Consider the following 21,499-nt stretch of genomic DNA (forward strand, 5'->3'; position numbering starts at 1 on the left):
AGTCATGTGCAGTTGGCTTCCTCGTGCTTGTGCGGACAGGTAACTTCGTATCGTCTTTCCTCCATAACTCTTCTACCTTTCCTCCGAGTGCGGAGTAACCAACTTAACGGTCAGTCTAGTCAACCTATCTTCCTTTTCTCTCTCTCTCTCTCCCTGTCAGCAATATGCCTTCTCGGAAAGCTGCAACCGAGGTTCACTTCGTGACATAAGAAGGCCTGAGTTTTTCACCATCCTCTCACCTGTAAATATGTCATCATGTTTTTACTCACGCTCATCCTTGGTATAGCGAATAGGACATTTGATGAGTCACCAGACTGTATAGTTATAGGGTCTGTAAAACTTATGAGCTATAATTAAAAGAAAAAAGAAGGCACGTCTTTATCGCCGAAAGTATGGTATATTATCTCATCTGACAAAAAACATGGCAGCTTATCCTACGAGAAATTAATTACAAACCTTGGAAAGTTCGAACAGACAAAACAACATACGAACAAACCTCAAAAACCTGGTTATCCAGACAACTGAATACATTGGCCAAAAATCATGTCTAATTTAGGGAGAGTAACTTTCAAAGAATTACGCATTCATTAAAAAGTATCTCAATCTCTTTTATGGTGTTCTTTTACCAGTGCATCATACTAGGCGTTTGAAACCAGCTATATTATTTTTCGCTTCGGTAAATGTTTTTTTTTCTAAAATATCGCGATTTAGTCATTATATGTCCTAGCGTCGTCAATCTTTCCGTAAGCTTGCGCTACTGTTTGTACTTGTGGCATCATGTAGCTGAGCAGCTGCTATTTATGGGGGCCTGTCGCTTCGCAGTGCAAGCAGTCGATATCGGCAGCTTTTTCCGCTGGTCTCCAGCATCATGCATGTTGATGCATAATGCAAATAAATTTACTTTATACTAAAAAATATTAATGCATTTGCTTTTCTACGCTTTCCTCTGGAATCTTTTTTTTCCCACTTGTCTCCCAACTATGCAGAGTAGCGTGTCAGCGGTCATGTGCACAACGACAAAGATATATGCCTTCCGAAAAAAGAGCTTCTGTCTGTTTTTTTAAAGGACACTAAAGAGAAAAGACGATTTCTTTGGTGTCGGTAAATTACCCTTGCACAATGTAACACAAACACACACACACACACACACACACACACACACACACACACACACACACACACACACACACACACACACACACACACACACACACACACACACACACACACACACACACACACACACACACACACACACACACACACACACACACACACACACACACACACACACACACACACACACACACACACACACACACACACACACACACACACACACACACACACACACACACACACACACACACACACACACACACACACACACACACACACACACACACACCACTCTTACCGCGGCAAGATACTTGGTAAGCCAGAAAAGAAAAAAAAACGAGAAAAATACTGCTGGCGACGCCGTCTTGAAGGTCCCGCACCAGCTCGCTGTGACGTCACATATTTCGACAGCGTTTTCTAGGGCCTAGTTAATTATTTAGCTGCAAAGATCGACTACATTGTGTTCTAAAGTAGCCAAAGACTGAATACAGCAAGTTTCGCCAACTTTTATTGAGGCAACGCGGCCCAAATACGAAAGAAAAAAAAAAAGACGTTGAAATACGTGACGTCACACTGACGTGCCGGCGTTGGGGTTTCGGCGTGAAATAAAATAGAAACGTTGAGCTTCGTTATTTCTTCTAATAACCAGCCTATTATCGTGAAACTAACGTTAACATAGTTATCAAAGAATACTTGATCAGTATAAATTGGTGTATTATTTTGCTTCAGTGTCCCTTTAAAGAGCTCCTCTGTCTCTCGCAAAAATTGGTAATTCCCTTAATTTATATATCCGCTTAATTAAACCACCCGATTCATGGTCAATCTCCGACTGTGGGGTCTGTGCCACCATTATTCAGGTGAAAAACAACATCAACCATTCAACTACCGTGAAGTGCAGAACGCACTTCATTTCGTCACTTCTCAGTGTTGCCAGACTGACGATTCAGCTGGAGTATAGTATATTTTTTGTTTTAATTTACAGCACCAAACGCGCTCGAATTTCGTCTCTTTGCTGTAATGACACATATAGTTTGATATGCAGTGCATAATGCAAGCTCGAAAATTCGGTCCTAGCAAACGGCAGCGTAATTCTCTTGCGCCAAAACAGCGCGTGTCATTTGCGGACCCTTTATAGTTACGGAGTTCCCAAAAGACTTTCGGTTAAGCCCCCGGAGAAACACAAGTTACAATAGCCTATAAACTTACAGGACCCTCCAGCTGGCACGAGTTTTGCTGCAGATTTGGAGGGTTTGACAAGTAAGTTATATTGTTAACTACAACAAAAGGGCCCGTACACATGAGCTCGACGTACGGCGCACGTCATTTATATATGAAAACATCAAGAATATGTGCCTACAATATACTATGCGGCAAAATGCTTCTTTTTTTTTCTTGGCTAACTGGACTCTCGAAAATGGCTGACCGGAAGTTCTCTGGAGTCATGAACGCACGGCTGCCACATCGCGGATGAAAATGGTCTATACGGCTGATGAAAACAAAGCCTGCGTGGCGCGCGCTTTCCTCCGAACCGCTGGACGGTGTCACGTTGACGCACCCGAGATCATTTGCCCCGACTTGCCTAATATAAAGATTGAATTTGATGATATGCATCCCACTTTGACGACGGGAAGTGCAGGCAGCCACCTAACAACACACTGCTGCCGATGCGGTTGTAACTCTTTATCTAATCGGTGCAAAATACCAAGGCGTTATCGTGACTACCGCGCACGTGAGATGTATGGGGCTTTCGGCATCGACGGACAAGGTGAGTCGTGCGCAGGCGTTCCGAGACCTCACCAAGCAAATCGCGTTTCTTGCACCTTGACGACAGCGCTCATTTCGTGATATTTTGTCAATTTTCAATATCGTGCCTTCCTTCTTCATTTTTCTTCTTTTTTTTTTTGCCGTGTACTTTAGCTCGTCTCACAGCTCCGTCTCTCCCTTTCCCGCACCTGTATAAATTTGCTGTGTGCTCAACAATAAAAAAAAATGCTTCATAATCAACTCTTCGCCCGTTTCCTTCTGTATGTCCTGTGTCCTGCGCTGTTGCTCATTTGATGCAACATGCACCAAGCGGCCAGAGTTAGCAGTCTAGAAGTTCTTTACAGATATCTGTGAGGTGACATGAAATGTTCGAACATTTTATGTCACCTCACATATTATGTTTTATCTAAGAGTCGTAGCGGGACGGTGCCCATTCTGGAGAATTGGCCAAGTACGAACTTGCAACCTGTGGCATTTACAGTATACTGAGTGGCCAAATCAAAGAAGAAGAAAAAAAGAAAGTAAATCCAAGGGTCCGTTAAATGTATTTCAACTTCCCATTAGCAGATCGGTGTGCTTTAGGGATGCCTGTGAGCGGACATGGTATGTTCAGGTTTTATATGGAAAATTAATGTAACAAATAATACAATGATTATCTGCATACTTGGTCAGCGTAGGAGGGTTGTAAAGCCACCTCGCTGGTAGTTTCATATAACCTTCGTATGTGATCATCATCATCATCATCAGCAGCAGCAGCAGACTAGTTACACACACTGCAGGGCAAAGGCCTCTTCCATACTTCTCCAAATACCCCGGTCATGTGCTAATTGTGGCCATGTTGCCCCTGCAAACTTCTTAATCTCATCCGCCCACCTAACTTTCTGCCGCCCCCTGCTACGCTTCCCTTCCCTTGGAATCCAGTCCGTAACCCTTAATGACCATCGGTTATCTTCCCTCCTCATTACATGTCCTGCCCATGCCCCCCCACTTCTTTTTCTTGATTTCAACTAAGATGTCATTAACTCGCGTTTGTTCCCTCACCCAATCTGTTCTTTTCTTACCACTTAACGTTACACCCATCATTCTTCTTTCCATAGCTCGTTGCGTCGTCCTCAATTTAAGTAGAACCCCTTTTTGTAAGCCTCCAGGTTTCTGCCCCGTACGTGAGTACTGGTAAGACACAGCTGTTATACACTTTTCTCTTGAGGGATAATGGCAGCCTGCTGTTCATGATCTGAGGATGCCTGCTAAACGCACTTCAGCCCATTCTTATTCTTCTGATTATTTCAATCTCATGATCCGGCATGATCCGTATCCGCAGTCACTACCTGTCCTAAGTGATGTATTCCCTTAACACTTCCAGTGCCCGCTACCTATCGTAAACTGCTGTTCTCTTCCGAGACTGCTAAACATTAGTGTTCTGCAGATAATACTTTAAGACCCACCCTTCTGCTTTGCCTCTCCTGGTCAGTGAGCATGCATTACAATTGGTCCCCTGAGTTACTAAGCAAGGCAATATGATCAGCGAATCGCAAGTTACTAAGTTATTCTCCATTGACTCTTATCCCCAATTCTTCCCAATCCAGGTCTCTGAATACCTCCTGTGAACACACTGTAAATAGCATTGGAGAGATCGTGTCTCCCTGCCTGACGCCTTTCTTTATTGAGAGTTTGTTGCTTTCTTTATGGAGGGTTACGGTTGCTGTGGAGCCGCTATAGATATCGCTATAGATATCGTATATACATACATCCACAAATACATCCGCCGAGATAGCGACAGACCCAACCGCACCCAGCTAAGGTGGCCTCGCGAATACCGGGAAAGTAGGCAAAAAAAGCTTCGCGTTGGAATAACGTGTCCGATGCTGGGATCGAACCTCGAACCCCTAGTGCAGCAAGACGGTGATCTAACCCTTAGTCCACAATTAATGGCGCTTGTTACTTCCACTGTGGCAATGCCGACTAGCTCACTGAAATTACCGCCGCGTGCTGCTGCTGCTGATTTCTGTATTATGACGCATGCCCACAACGGGGGATTGGCCAAGAAGGGGGTGGTACATTTAAAATAAATAAGAAAGAAATTAAGAAATGTAAGTCAAATAAGAGTTGTCACACTGCGTGTCACTAATACAACATCCTGACAATATAACCGTTCCACAAGGACAGGCGAAGGTTGACGAGCAAGTGTCTGACGAAATCTCTGTGGTCTGGCAGTACAATTATGAGCCGTACGCCACGAGAAGTTTTATGAAGCCGAGATTCTGAAGAAATTTCGTCTGGCCGGGAAGAATTATAATTTACCCATCTACCGCGCGATGGTTCAGGAAGTGGAGAGTCTGACAAAATCTCGCTCGTCCAGACAGGAAGAATCATTATTGGCCGTTCACCTTGTGAAGGTTGATAAAGTGAAGAGTCTGACGAAACCTCGTCTATTACCACAGAACAATTTAATTGGCCCTGCGCCTTGCGAAGGCAGATGAAGTCGAGAGTCTGACGAAATCTCCCTTTGTAGGGAAGAACCAAATTGTCCGCACGTCTTGCGAAGTTTGAGGAAGTCCGATGTCTAATAACATCTCTTCTGGTCGAGAAGTATTGTGATTGGCCTTGCGAATGTTATTGAAGTTGCGAGTCTGACGAAATATATCGTACGGTCTGGCAAATTTTCAATTTGGCCATACGCCTGGTGAAGGTTGTTGAAGTCTAGAGTCTGATCAAATATCGCCCGTTCTAAAGCAATCGTACTTGGCCATATGCTACGGGCTGTCCAGAGGGTCCACGATGGCTCCATAAGGCTCGGCCTGATGGTGCCGACGTGGACGCGGCCCGCCTCAGTCTGAAAAGACCGGGCTTCAGGACTCTAATAAAGTTTTGTGAATGAATGAATATGCCTTGTAAATTTTCAGGGAAATCCAGATTCTGACGAAATCTCGTCTGGTCAGGAAAAATCATGATTGGACGTACACCTTGCGAATGTTGCTCAAGTCGGGAGTTTGGCGAAATCTCGTCTCGTATGGCAGAATAACAGCTGGCCGCATGCCTTGCGAAGGCTGTTAAAGGCTAGAGTCTGACGAAAGGTAATAGAATGCATGCACTGGGAAAAAAGCATTGGGAAAAAAGCATACAAGAAAGCATTGGTGTGAACGAACTGGCGGTTTAACCGCAAGTGCCGCGTATACCCGGTGCTCCAGCTTACGCGGCATTTGGTGTGATAAACAATCGTTCTTTATTCCTATGCTGCCCCGTGATGAATATGACTATAGCTCCAAGGTTGAAAGCAGCGGATGCTACCGCTTTTGTTGCCTGCATATGAAAGGTTAGCACTTTTGCGATGATGCAGTCCCGGCGAACCTCTGGTGCAAGCGTGTGCGAGAAGAAATGTGTCGAGAGTGATGTAAAGAAGAGAGTGCGTGAGCAAGAAGGAAAACTTGTGGTAAGGGGAAGGGTGGCCGAAGGAGTGGAAGGAGAATGGCGTGATGACGGAGAGGGTTGGTGAGGGAGTGGAAGGGGAATCGCGTGCATTCAGCTCCGCGCGCAATTGCAGAATCACGGAATGCCAAAGGAAATCGTTAGGAGGAGTCACGAAAGTCGTCGCGAGCTTGTAAACATTGCTGCGTTTTTGGAGGAGTATTAGCGCACCACTCTTTGAGTCATATGCCGGGGCATAGGGCCAGAGGTTCATTGCCCCTCACTCCGCGACTCCCGTGGCCTCCTCAGTATACAGGAGGGGCATAATATTTAGCGAAAGGGCGCAGGAATAAAAAACAAGCCGTCCGAAAGCTGGTGAAGTATGTTTTCTGTTGTTCCGGCGGTAAACGTTATGGCTACTCGCAATATAACACTCCTCTCGTGAGGCTCAATTGCTGGGAAACACACCGGCCTCTTTATCTCGCAGCTGATGCTTCTGCCCCGGCGGGAATGTTTTCACCGCTACCGTTATTGTCCCTTTATTGGCCCAACATGCAACGTGCGCAGACATCTGACACCGTGCACTATTATAGCAGCGTCTTGACAGTGTAGGCTATAAGCCAGGACTTCTGCGTACTTTTCCGAAAGAGTATGAGCGACATTGCGCTCCCTCATGCCGACATTCTGAAAGGTGCATGGTTGAATAGTGTCGTTAAAAGAAGTCCTCACATGTTTGATCCCCATCTGCTCTTTAAATGCCTTTGAGAAGCCGAAATGGGACAAGGCGCCAGCTAGACTGACACCTTTTATGGGCGCACACAGGTCGTATAGTAAGCAGGTATGCATGCTGACCCGATAGCAGGGCTGCCTTTTTTTTTCTTCTTTTTTTGCGCTGCCGGCGTGCTTGGGTTCCTTATTGCCTGGATTGAGCGTTGAAATTCGGCGATGGATATTTCAAGTGCTATATGCAAAATGAAAAAAGAAATCGGGTGCATTAAACTGTCACTGCCTATGAAGTTGCCACGTAAACGACTTTCCCAACGTTCTAATAAGCAAGTTCATTAACAAGTATTCGTTAATTAGTCTTCCGAAAGTTACGTTGCTTGCCGGAGAGTATGTCCGCACGCTTTGGAACTATTCTGCAAGAAAACCGGCGTTCGCTACGCTCTTAGCTGTTTTTTATGAAAATAAAAATAAACGTATAGCTTTAAAAAAACACGCACAATACTCTGTGTTCCAGCTAGCGTTAGCCAAGCCAGTCTAATTATAAGAAAAATGATAAAAAATAATGGCGCAAGATACAATGATAAGACCTACGGTATTAGGTCGTCAGAGGTCCGAAGAGCGAACATTGTAGTTCTTGAAAATCTTATCTTGCACCGTGTTTTTTAAATAACTATATTTTCTTTGAACGGCTTCGCTAAGTAGTTAGCTGGGGCACCCTATAAAAATACGACGAATAGACCTGCATAGCTTTCCGTATTACCCCTACAGTTGTACTAGCGACCTGATCGGTTCTCTGAGGAATTACAGAATGAGACAACAAATGATACTCAAATATCATATCTGCTACAAACATGCGCATTCAGGCGTATAATTAGCTTGATCAATGAAAGCGAAGCTTTCCTTTCCTTCCGCAGGGTTCGGTGCTTCTCTTCGGTCTGTCTCTGATCAAGTAAAGGTGGGCCGATCCCGGATATGGTGTAATACTGTCGGCGCCCGTTAATTAGACCTCGGTTAATTCGACTTCTCTGTTATTTCGAACGCGCCGAAAATTCGCGGCGACGAGAAACCATTCATTGGCTATCTAAGGAAAAGCTCGTTTAATTCGACCGTGAAAGCACGTCGCTTCGGTTAATTCGACATCCACCGGCGCTCCCTGGCGCGTGCAGCGGTTACTAAATGCTTGAAAACACGAGAGGTTCAGCAGAGCGCGCTACTGATTCCCTGGGCGACGACAGTGACCGCAGCAACCCATCCTGCTGTGCTGACTCGTTCTGTACCCCTGGGCGATGTCTATTTTGAAGACTTTTGGCAACGCTCTCGCTGGTGTTGAGGTCTTTGGGCGACTGACCGACGACGACGTGCATAAGTTATTCTGATACTGTATTGATGTAGTCTGACGACGACAGACTGCATCAAACAATGAAAAAGTATCACTTTGACTGTCGTTTGTTAATTCGACCTTTCGGATAATTCGACACAAATTTTACGGTCCCGGCAGCGGCCGAATTAACGGAAATCAACTTGCAAACTGTGTCGAACCGGGAGACCGTGTAATACGTGGTCACGTGGGTCGCATGCTGGGGGCGTCCGCGTCATGTCGGCCAGGCACGCATTCGTTGTATGCTATAGCTGCAAAACGCGATGCAATACACAAACAGTTACGAGCACGTTACCGCGGAGCCAAATTGCACAAAACTTCCGTGATGGGACGAAGAACTTGCACCATACTAGTGATTAAAATAGAATTGCACGCATCACGTGCGTATCTGCACATCATTTCATTGAAAACTTGAAAGGTCAGTTTCGTCTGACGCTGATTGCAACAGTTGCATTGGCTCTGCAGCAACATGCATGTCGTGGAGCCTCGTTAAGGAAAAAGAGTACGAACGAATGGCGTGAAAGGATATGGGTGTCGCAACAACAAAGACACGACCACAAACATCGATCCAACACTCGATTCAGCGCAAACGGAGGGAACGGATTGGGTGTTAGGGGTTGCGCGGCGTAGCGTCAGCCTTGCGACAATATGAGCGTGCCCGTTATCGTGACAACAGTGGTGGCGAAGGATGCGAGCAGTATACACCGCGTGCGCTTAATCAGACGCCGATAAGATAGCTTCAAGGGCAGCTCCGCTCGCATACACAGTCATCAAGTGCTGCAGTTGATCACTATCGCGGACCCGGTGCCTCTTCGTCGTAAAAGGCTTCAGGGCGCACGCTCAGGTATGTAACAAAGCAAACGCGTCGCATTTCGCTATAGGAGGGATTTTCTCGTAACTCGGCTCTAGCGTTTATTGGTTGTTCCGAGGTAGAGCCATAGTTATCAAGTGTGTTGCAGTTATCGAGTGGAACGACACTTAAATCATGTAGAACAATGGTGCATCGCTATCGGTTCTACTGTGTCACTGCTTAACATGAAAAACTCAAAGGGCCCATAAAGTTAAACGCTTAATTAGCCTAAATTGATGAAATATCCATCCGAAGCTTTATTTCCGGTTAATGTCACGGTAATAAGCTCATTATCGGACGGTAAAATCAAGGACAAATTTTCCTTCCTTTTGAGTTTCACGCCAGGACACCAGAATCGGTACGTCAGTGTTGTGTCATGGATTTCAAGGCATTTTTCGTACTTGGGCCGTTGTGGCTAAATTAAATTATGGGGTCTTACGTGCCAAAACCCCGATCTGATAATGATGCATGCCGTAGTGGGGTACTGCGGATTAGTTTTGACCCCCTGGGGTTCTTTAACGTGCGCCTAAATCTAAGCACACGGGTGTTTTTGCATTTCGCCCTTACTGAAATGCGGCCGCCGGGGCCGGGATTTGATCCCGCGACCTCGTGCTTAGCAGCTCAACACCAAAACCACGAAGCAACCACGGCGGATTGGCCCTTGTGGCTCAATAGATGTTGATATTTGCCAAGTTCTGTCTTTGGATTTATTACAATACATTAAAGTGCAACTTTTGAAATAAAAAGAATAACTAGGCCAAGCAGACGCCGCCAAAATTCGTGACGTCATAGCAAGCTGACACCGTTCCAGATCAATAAAAATTGGAACTCGATCACATTAATAATGGCATTGGAGTGTACCTACGTACAAATAAAGCTATGTAATGTAAGAGGTTAATTAGTGTAGTGACTAATTAATTATTCATTGGTGTCCTGAGCTATCCACACCTCGAAACTTCGTTCTGGCGTGTCAGAAACGCTACTGTGTGCTTTGAGATAAGTCTCTTGAGCTTAAATCAGCTGTACAAGATACCAAGCTCAGCGTACCAAAAATGATGCGCTCAGAAAATTGTCCAGTATTATACCCCGAAATCTCCATGGACACTTAATTGTCGAGCAGCTCACGAAGTTGGGCGAATTGGTTTGACAATTGCGCTATGTATGTCTCGTCTTTATCTATATCGTCCACGTCTTAATAATAATAATAATAATAATAATAATAATAATAATAATAATAATAATAATAATAATAATAATAATAATAATAATAATAATAATAATAATAATAATAATAATAATAATAATAATAATAATAATAATACCTTTATTTTCCATCCCAAGGATGTGGGAGGCAGAGAAAGAAAGCTAGGTTTCCAGCTTAACGTGCTCTGGCCTCCCTGATACAAATACATGACTTTAGAAAAAAAAAGGCAAACAGTACAAGCAAACGAACACAGACAAAAAGGAATACCAGAATGCACAAACGCCAATTTTCACACAAACGTACAAATCCATGACAACAAAGCGATGCGCGCAATATCATGTCGCATATTTCAAAGAAAAAGTGGCACCCTTTCGCGTATAACCGAAACAAAATAAACGAACAAACAAAACGCATTTACATCATCGACTTATCGAAGTCACTCGGCGAGGTTTATTTATTTCTTATTATTTTCTTGTTTTGCAAAATGGGACGCTGTACGAGTAGCCGCTTTTAACCCTCATCGCTATAAGAAGCAGAATTCGACTTGCAGAGCCGGGCAGCAACACGACCGGTATACCGCTATATACTTCGCTCTGCTTTACACACATTCTGCTTATACGCCCTGTCATTCTACAATATGGTCTTGACACTACCGATGCTACACATTCCTTTGTTCTCGGCGGCGCTTTGTTTCAGTGGCTACGACTTTCCGCCGCTGAGCACAGGTTGTGGGCCGCATTCCCACGCGGGAGCGGAATACGAAGGACCACTTAAATTAAGTTACGGGGTTCTACGTGCCAAAACCACTTTCTGATTGTGAGGCACGCCGTAGTGGAGGACTCCGGAAATTTCGACCACCTGGGGTTCTTTAACGTGCACCCAAATCGAAGTACAGGGGTGTTTTTGCATTTCGCCCCCATCGAAATGCGGCCGCCGTGGCCGAGATTCGATACCGCGACCTCGGGCTCAGCAGCCCAACACCATAGCCACTGAGCAACCGCGGCGGGTCGTTTAAATTTCTTAAGGAAACGCGAAGTATAAGCATTTAATTCGACGTCTGCAGTGGAGCACAATGCATTCTTTTGGAGCACGAGTAATTTTTGTGCACAGCGATTTGGGCGCGTGGTAGCGAACGCCACGTGGTCGAAATCAATCCGGAGCGCTCCACCCCATAACTACAATAATCCCTAATAACTAATCCCTCATAATTAATCCGGAGCGCTGCATTACGGCGTCTGCCATAGGCCGCTAATTGGCTGCCTCGTGGCGTTAGATTTTGTCATTTTTATTTGAACAGCGAGAGCTATAGGCTGCTTGCTTTTGACTCTTCGGTAAGCGTAAGTCATTTTTCTCATTATACGATAACCTCGAAAAGAATGACAGCGCTTATCAGTTCGTGTGGCATTGTTGATTCATTTTCTTTTTAAGGCACACGCCGGAGAGCGGAAGCAGGATTTCATTAGGTCGTTACTTCTGTGCCTGTTACACTCGGGATAAATCATTTTTATTCGTGCACGTTATTTGTCGATGAAAAGATAGAAACTTATCACTAACTGCCAATGGAATGCCACATAAACCTCAAGATTATTTATGCAGTGTTGCATGCTTCGCGTGTTAAATTATTCAAGATGCGTGCGTTAAAGGACGTCTGCGTATAAGCATTCTGGCTATGGGCGGAATATATGTCACTAGTACTCTTCAGTACTAGTGAAACACATCTACCAGTAAAATTGCTGTCAGTAGTAGTATGGGTAATTTCTGAAACTATCTATATGAAAATAAAGACAGACTATCGATATCATTGCGATAGTTCGCTGTTGATCGACTGTGCGATGGATACTTATGCAATTCTTTGCTTGATAGTATTACCAGAAATTTTGCCATAGCTGACCATCAGTAGCACACATTTCGTGCAAATGGGGAACAGGGAAACGTGGCCAAGTTAATGTTGCACTGTTAACGTGTGGTACTTCGCATGATTTTCCACTATCGATATCAATATTGCGCTATCCATGGTGCCATCAATAATCGGTTGTTTTAGTATTGCCGATAGTTCGATAATGGCTAAACAATCGGTAATATCGATAAAAGTGTTCATGACGTCCATATAGTATGCCATAATGGGTATTGGAAATAGAGATTATAATAGAATTATCGATATTCTTGCATGATCATGAGTACACTATGCAGGTCGCATTACGCATAGAGTAGGTGTCCGGTGATAAATTTTGTAGTCACGCAATGAGTGCCAATGGATGGAGAACACAGTTAACGGTGGCGTAGGACAAGAGGATAATGAATTAAGAATCTCTGTAAACGTAAGACGGAGTTTGGTCAAGCAAGCATATCGGCAACCGGAGGTAGCTGGAGACACCTTTCTTCCGCAACGAGATCTGCTGATGAATATGATACGGCCTGCGATGGAGCTGGGAATAGGCATTGGGAACGCAAATCTATCGGTAAACTGACTATCAATTGTGTCGATAGCACTGTCTATATAGTATTACGCGAGTTTCATAAACGAAGAATCGAATAGAATTCTGGGGTCTTACGTGCCAAAACCACGACTTGATTATGAAGCACCTCGTAGTGGGGAACTCCTGATTAATTTGGCCATCTGGGGATCTTTAACATGGCCCCAACGCACGGGGAACTGGCGTTTTTCCATTTCGCCCCCATCGAAATACCGCCGCCGCGGCCCCCTGTCTCCTGCTTAGCAGCGCAACACCATATTCATAAACGAAGCGTATCTGGGATATCACGATAGCTTTCTGACATTTTCTGTTGACAGTGCTATCGATAGTCTTGCAGTTGCTCGCTGGCGAGATTACGAAAAGTTTTGCGATTACTGATAACCAGTAACACTTAATGCACATTTGAACATTTTCCTTGGGACAACAAGGGTGGGGGAGGCGAATGAAATAACAAAAAGTTGTCTCCGCTATCAAAATTCCAAATATGGCTATCACTTACTCATACTGAACACTAATCATAGTTACATCAGACTAACAAAGTGAATATATGTTTTCTCTATATTTAAATCTGAAAACGCAGATAAATTTGTTGCAGCGCAGATAGACACATATCGGGTTTCCTTTTTTTAGACTACACGAAATTTTAAAAAAGCACATGTGGCAGGTGGCGTAATTGCAGTCCTTGAGCTGGATTACCCAAAGAAGCAGAAGTTACTTGCAAGAGATAACGAAATGCATATTGGACTAATTTCCAAAAGTTACTAATTAACCGTTTATTGATTACTTTATGTGCGGCACGTATCGCAATTTACGAATTGTAGCCGGTGAGGTCGCAAGGTGTGTACACTTGGAACGGATCACACCAGTTTCCAGGTATTCATTCTCAAAACGTGTGACGAAGTACAAGGGCGTTGCAGTTACTTCTGGCTAATCAGTCCAGCGCCAACGCGAAAGGCAGAGGAAGGTTCATGAAAAGGAGAAATTGTGATCCGCTCGGCTGTTGCATGAAGGTACACAGGAAACTCATTCAGATTCCTCAGAAAGAAAGCTTCGCGGTTTATTTTTCTTTCTCTCTCTTTCTCTCTCTTGTCCTGGTCCGGGGACCAACACCATTCCATTGTGGTCGCCCTACCATCTGGGCTAACCAGGAGGACACTTCATAGCCACTTCAGAATGGGACGTTGTGGAGATTTGTCTTGGCCTCCAGAATTCGAAGGAGTTGAGCGCTGACCCTTGCCCGCGGTTCAAAATTCCAGGTACCGGCGGACCGCATCGCGTTATGCCTTTAGCCATCGGCATGTAAAGTCAAGACCACGTGATCCCGGCTACGGCGGCCGCATTTCGATGAGGGAGAAATGCCAAAACGCGCGTGTACTTAGATTTAGGTATATGTTAAAGAACCACAGGTGGTCAAAATTCCCGGAGTCCCCCACTACGGCGTGCTTCATAATCAGGTCGGGGCTTTGCCACGTAAACCTGCATAATTTAATTCTTTGTTTCAACACCACGTGAAAAATCCGTTGCGACGGAGATGTGCGTATTCCCCATGCAGCACTCGGTGACGCGTGGCTCGGGATACGCAGGAAGAACGCCGCCAGGCTTATCCTGCTGTACCAGGATTATGTTGCAGTAATAACGTGCGGTATACGTCGCGCTACTTTGTACTGTCGGTGACGCCATGCATATAGTTATACACGCATCGCTATAACAGGCACGTGACATTTGCTCTGTAATTATGCGTCCAACGAAACAATTGCGGTTACACACGACTTCCCAGCCAAGACGCATATAGTCATGGAAGCGCTCAGAGCACACGTAATACTGATGAAGTGACTAGCGCAAGACTAGACATGGGGCACTAAAGGGTGACAAGGGTGCCCCGTGTATACTCTTGCGCTAGTCACTTGAGCATGGAATGCCAACTAGCCCGCTCTAGCACTCTGCACACGTAATACACCTTGCTCGAGCCCCTGCCGATCATCTAGCCTCACTGCCAGAGGATCGACCACGTGCCACCTTTTGTCAGACAATCCCGTCCTACGGTGCATACCTTCCATCAGGTTGTACAGCTCCAGCGAGATTTCCGTTTCTCCCATGGTGCTTGGCTCAAACTAAAGCTCGACTAATGGTACCAGGAGTACGAACAAAAGCGCAACTCTAGTCTCCAGCACTCAAGCAGCTTTCACTGCTCTTGCTGTACGAGGCATACAACTAGCATCATCATCTATAGACTGACGCTTCAACTACGGTGAATGTGTGTGCAGGATCGGTGATGTTTCCTGCAAAAACCTCCACCGTAAAGATTCGACTATCTCACCAGACTACATCGACTGCCGCGGAACTCGCTGCTATTCGTTGTGCACTTCGCGTAATTTCCGATGAACTATACCCAAGAAATGGAGCGTGTTCAGTGACTCCAAGGCTGCTCTTCATTGTTTGGTTTCCGCCCTACGCCGCAGACCCCACGAATAACTAGTTCTAGAAATCAGACTGCTGCCTCATCACCTCGTCGAGCAAGGACACGCGACATCACGTTACAGTGGATTCCAAGCCACTGCGGCATAATTAGCAATGAACATGCCGACACAGCAGCACGATCTCCACATGAGGAGGGCTTGCAAGACTCCATACCATTCTCAAGAACTGACGCAGCAATGAAAATTCCTGTACTTGCTAATGAAGCCATAAGATCTTTATGGAACACACCAAGCTTGAGGCACACACGTCTGCACCGACTGGACCCGTCCCTTCGACTTCGATCCCCATCTGGATTCTCTCGACTCGAGACAACAGTACTTTGTCGACTGTGGCTTGGTGTCACTTTCACAAGATATTTTGCCTTCCGAGTCGGTATAGACAAGAACGCGGCTTGCAGCCGCGTTCTGAGGCGGCGAGGAGACTATAGAACGCGTACTTTGCCACTGTCCTCGATACAGAGCGCACCAGCTGTCGCTAGCGAACCTGCTGGCACGCCTTGACGACAGGCCACTTTCAGAACAAACAGTCTTGCAATGCCGACATGAACTGTCGTCGCACCGAAAGTCGGTCAAGGCTTTGTTGACCTTTTTACGTGTGTGTGTCCTATTCAAAAGGCTATAATGATCCCGTCCGTTCTTTTTTTTTTGTCCCCGCTCTTCTTTCCGTCTTTACTTCCCCTTTGCCTTCCCCTAGTGTAGGGTAGCACACCTAACCCCCTTCCTTTCTCTCATTTTCATCTCTCTCTCTTCTTCGCGCTATACTTGCTATTTAGGACGGTTAATTTTGCCGTTCAGATATACGTAGTTCGACGTCTTTCTGTCACTGGTTTTTGAAGAAAGCCTAAATGTCTTGAGAAATTTTACGGCACATCGTGATATCAATACGCAGCCGAAGGTTTGACTAGAAACCACGACCTTTTATTTTCCAATTAGCCTAGCATTTACAATAACTGAACAAAAGGAAGTGAGTTGTGAGCAGAATTCACCTGTCGTAGCACTCTCTCAGAGTAGAAGTATAGGCAATCTCTGGTTTCACCTGTGCTGGTGAGAAATTGCTGGAGCTGCCACTCCAGCAATTTCTTTCTTTTTTTTTTTTTGCAAACCTTCTTGGCGCATACCACGCCTTTGTGCGTACAGTGGTCGGAGCGAAACAGGACAGTACACTTCGAGCTATACGAACGCCAAAGGGTTTAACTCCGATCTCACCTCGTGCACCATCGAGGAGCGCCGCCTGCAACACCGCTGGCGGCACTCGTCATCGCGCTAGAGCATTGCAAGACGCCTGGTAGTTGCCAGGGCGCTGTTTCTGCTGCGCCGCGTCAGCTACTTCCCACGCGCTGCGTCGCGCGCGTTGTTGAAGACTGCCCGAGAAGCTTCATGCTCAACGCCAGACCTTGCTTCGATGCTCCACCTTTCGGGCAGGACTCAATTTGTTTCTTTAATGCGGTAGCATTAGAAATGTCAGTGGGAAAAAGTGCATGCGAAGTGTGGGATGCCGGTGACGTGGTAGAGGTATATATGTATATATATAGTTCAACAGGTAGTGGTCACCTCCGGTCATTTGCACTTCGCTCCTCGAAGATACAGGAGACTTATGTCGAGGGAGAACCTGAACAACATTTCAGAATGTGGCGAACGCGGTTTAAATCCGTATCCGGGACCTCAAAGTGGTGCGATGCAACGCTAACGCATTTCTCTGGCATTTGCAGCTAAATCGCCACTGAATGTTTAAAATTTTAATTTACGCACTTAACATCGCCGGTTTGTAAGCGTTCTCGTAGTTTGCGCACGGCCCATCTGGAGAGCACGTGACGCGAGACGCGCGTTCTCCAAATCTGCCGCGGTCTGAAGCAACTTGGGGCACGATCGCCGTTCGTTGCGCCCTTGGTCGGTGGTGACGAGGCCGCCGTCGTCGGCGGGTAGGCTGGGCAGACGACGGCTGCACGTGTTGCGTGTACTGCCCGCCGGCGGCGCCACCGCCTCGGAGCCGGTCGTCTGCTCTTCGCGGCGCGCGCGCGGCGTGTTGACTTGCGTCGCCGACGCGATCGGTCGCTATGGGAATCCAGCTCGGCAGCAGCTCATGGTGAGCCAGCTTTCACGTAGGGCTTGCATGCGCTGTGGAGCTCATGGTGAGCCAGGGGCTTTCATGCGCTGCGCATGGAGTGCAACGCCGCGTGCGGTGAATGTTTCTCCGGCTGCCAGTGACGTTTTCCCCAACCCCGGTTTCTGTTGTTGTTACGACAATGCCGCCAAATGTTAGTCAATTCGTTGCGGTTTGAACGAGCGTCGGGGAGACACGCGTGTTTAATTAGGGGACAGTTTACCTCACATTCCCCAATACCACCATCCGGGCACAACAGTTGCGTGTTCGTCAAGACGTGTGTACTGCGGGCGAAAAGGGGCCTAACAGCTCGTCGAGGTGAGAAGAAAAACTAAATAAATAAATTCGAATTTTTTTTAAAGAACAGTTCGACTACCGCACGCGATACGCTTTTCTATTTTGCTCGAGACTACTCAGAAATGATCAATGTCCGGTTGTCTGAAATAATGTGATGACGTCGTTCTTCAAGTTTTGCATGCACGGCATGCAGAGCGTCTGTTCTCTGAACTGTCGATAGTTTGTTTTGAGATGCGGCGGAATGTATAGGACCTATCTTAGACGCCTTCGGAGAAGAAATGAAGGAATTTGTAGTGACGTCGGAACAAATAGCTAATGACCGGATAAGATGTTTAGATATGGAAATTGTATTTAAATCTGGGCCTCTAAAAAAACTTGATCGATTATGCGGGAGAGGTGGTCAAGAAAAAACACATGAAACAGCCCTAATCTAAAAAGTTTGCATGTTCGTCGTCTCTTCCTTTTTTTCTTTTTTCTCGAGAATCGCGCGCAGGTTGTATACGAAATTCCGCTCGTATATGCAATCGCTTGTTACATTGGACAAACGGGAATATGTATCAATGACCATATACGTGAACACGCGGCATCACCTATGTAAAGGCTCCCAGCACAGTCATCTCTAGAGCTGGGCTGGCTGATTATTCATGGTTGTCAAAAACCAGGGCGTAAAAGAACAAGTTACGAAAGTATACAAACACACATATACAGCGCTGTGTAAGTTCGCACTTTTGTTTTAGTAAAATCTTGATGAGGTCTAGTTAGTTCATATTTAGAACTGAGGTTACACAGCGCGAATAAAACACGAGTATTTGTTTCCTCGGGTCCTCGCTTTATTCGCGCTGTTTAACCTCGTTTCTAAAAAAGTACTTTAAATTTGTTCTCTTACGCGCTGGTATTTGACGACAGTCACCTCGCTAACCGTAGTTAGAGGTGGGATTGCAGAGCGATTTTCGACGAGTCCAAAAGTAGCGCGAATATCGCACAAGCGATATTTTTTTAAACAATTTGCGTTTTGACACGCGGGGACGCATTCCTCAGCTCTCCGTCACTCTCGGGTGTTTTAATTTTCTTTTTTTTTTTTTACGTGCACAACCTTCCCCGTGCCCTTATGTGTCGCTTCTGTAAATGAAGCATTCGGATGATAGTCAGCGGGCTTTGTTTTGTGCCTTTTTTGTTCCCGTGTCGCGCTGTTCAAAATTCTGTGGTTGTTTCGAGACGCAACATCCAGCCGAAAATGAACGCGCTGTTAACTTTTCACACCGCTTGCAGGATAAGACTCCATAAACCTTGCAAAGTAAAACTCTTGCTTGGGCTAGTCGGTTCACGCTTGAAGTAGTAAAGGCAAGGCGCAGAAGACCAGGACTCAAGAAGAAGGACACAAACGACATGTAGGACCGGCGCCGGTCCGGTCGTTTGTGTCCTTCTTCTTGAGCCCTGGTCTTCTGCACCTTGCCGTTACTACTTCGAACCTTGTAAATTTGTTCGAAGACGCTGGATCCGGTTCCTGAAGCATGCCGCCTTGTCATGTTAAATTAAAAAAAAAAAGAATAGCATTACGTACGTTAAAGATACTTTCTGGCTGACACAGGCAGAAAAAAAAAGAACTGAGCGCTAACGGTAGCGCTAACATTCGTAGCGTGGAAAGCGACATTGGCTCGCATTCTACACAAGTATACCACCTGCGCTAGAATCGTCAGCAGGTGTTTATCGAAAAGAAGACGGTGTGGCGACAGTGAGGACGTGTTTGAAGCAGTGAGCGGGTTCATCGAAGCAACAAGACTCACACGATAATAAAACCTTACTTCCTTACTATTCCTGTTGTAATTATTCTAAATTACTATCGTTCTAAATTTTGCGATCAGCCTTCTTATATTCTTCTTCTCTTCAAGTTTCACCGGCCATTTATCTAGTCTCACTGCTCACTTACACAGAACTCTTAATTATTCGCAGACACAGCTTCTTTAATTATCAACTGCTTTATTATTAGTTATTAACTGAGGTTTCAATTACCCGATTCTACGCCCATCCTCCATTGTAGGCACGTGCCGTGTTTTACTTTTTCTGTTTACTCGAGAAATGTGTTTTCCGTCTGCAGTCGTAACTACTGACGTTGGTCGCAAGAGTACTCATTCGGCGGCCAAACATGAGTTGTAAGAACATGCTCCGCCGCAAAGGGCATTAAGTTATAAGGCCCATATAAGTACGCTTTCGTGGCACCGCGTGATTGGCATTGAACTTTAAGTCGTTGAGCGGTTACTGTCGTTATTTGAGCCCGCGTGGTAAGATGGTATAGGCAGGAGGAAATATATGATGGCACCGAACTGTTGCAAGCGTAACCCACAACGATGAACGGTTTGCGCTATTGATATTTCTCTGGGACATGCCGCGCTAACACTTTGATACGATGTTTATGCCCCGTGTGCGCACGTTCAAGTTTCGTGTATATTTGCGAGGCTCCAGAGAAGAATTAAAGTGTACAGTTGTGAGCGACCAATTCCTGTCCGTTCTTCTCTCCGCGTTCGGCTGGCAGCATTCTTCACCAAGCAGTTGCAACGACAAGTTGAGGAGGCTGTGGCTTCACCGAAGCTACACAACATGGTGCCTTCGCATTGACGAAAGCGTCCAAGTGTTCATCGCGGGTGCGATGCCACAGCCGCATACTCCGGTTTCGCTTAGCTGGTAATACAATGAAGCATAACTGAACAAATCTTTGTTTTTAACGAGTACCTCTTAGCCTTCTACATTATAATTTAGTAAAAAAAAAATATTCGGGAATTACCGTTCTACGCTACAAAAAAAAAAAAAAAAAAAAGCCAATCGTATACAGTGAGGTTGGTAGGCAGGAAAAGGACGCAAAAGTGAGAACTGCGCGGGTGGCGACTCTGCGTTGAATTTTCGGCACCAACTCGCCGTCACGTCACGCCACGGCACGTGACGTCAGGTCACGTCACCTCAGGTCGTGGGTTTTGACGGCGCGCCTCGCTCGGGCCTAGTTAATTCTTCTTTCATCAGTGAATTAAGATGGAGTATACGTTGCGTTCTAGATGAGCCAAAGACCAAACGCAGCGAGAACGCGTGCCAAATACGAGAGAAATAACTTGAAATTCGTGTCGTTATGCACTGACGTATACACCGACGCTGTGGCTCCGGCGTGATATATATACAAAAAGCAAATCGTTGACATTCACTTTCTCTTCCGACGATCCATATATTATACCGCGATGTCAACGAAAATCGAGTTCTGAAATAATGCTTTATCAGGCTACAAATTGATTTAGTATATCTCTCTTCAGCGTCCCTTCCGCGTTTTACACGAAGTAGGAAAAATAAGCCCGTAGCTGCATACGTAGAATGTGCTATAAGAATTAAAAATTTTCACACGCGCACACGCTGAAAGAGAGCAACTCCTGCAAAACTCGAGAAGTAGCGCCATGACCGCGGTGTCCCACCGCTAGAACATCCTGAAGAAAGGCTGCGACGTTTCGGCTCCGAATCGCGCGCGCGCGCAGTCCCCTGATAGCGACAAGGCTTCGCCCACAATCAGCACGATTTCGGCGGCTGCAGGAAACACTCCATTTTGTTGGCGTGCCACTCAACGCGTATGTTCCCACAGCTGAACTTGAAGCAACGGTTCCTTCTGTCAACAGCGCTGGCGCAGGAAGAGGCTACTTTACGGCTTCACGCACTTTATGCCAACAGCACTT

The 21,499-nt window shown here is 45.8% G+C and overlaps 1 protein-coding gene across 2 annotated transcripts in view; it reads left to right on the forward strand.

The window, feature by feature from the left end:
- The first annotated feature begins 9,199 nt into the window (after positions 1-9,199).
- LOC142588230 (equilibrative nucleoside transporter 2-like) overlaps positions 9,200-21,499 on the forward strand; it is a 70,048-nt gene continuing 57,748 nt past the window's right edge. The window contains exon 1 of one of the 2 annotated variants that reach the window (XM_075699789.1): positions 9,200-9,236. Coding sequence is in view for 1 of the 2 variants with exons in the window: in XM_075699786.1 (XP_075555901.1) it covers positions 17,452-17,480 (29 nt within the window). In the remaining variant the exon portion in view is untranslated. Of the gene's footprint in view, positions 9,237-17,436; positions 17,481-21,499 lie in introns of those variants that run through there. The other variant, XM_075699786.1, reaches the window with a different exon arrangement.

Source organism: Dermacentor variabilis, chromosome 7, assembly GCF_050947875.1.
Source record: "Dermacentor variabilis isolate Ectoservices chromosome 7, ASM5094787v1, whole genome shotgun sequence".
NCBI classification, from domain to species: Eukaryota; Metazoa; Arthropoda; class Arachnida; order Ixodida; family Ixodidae; genus Dermacentor; species Dermacentor variabilis.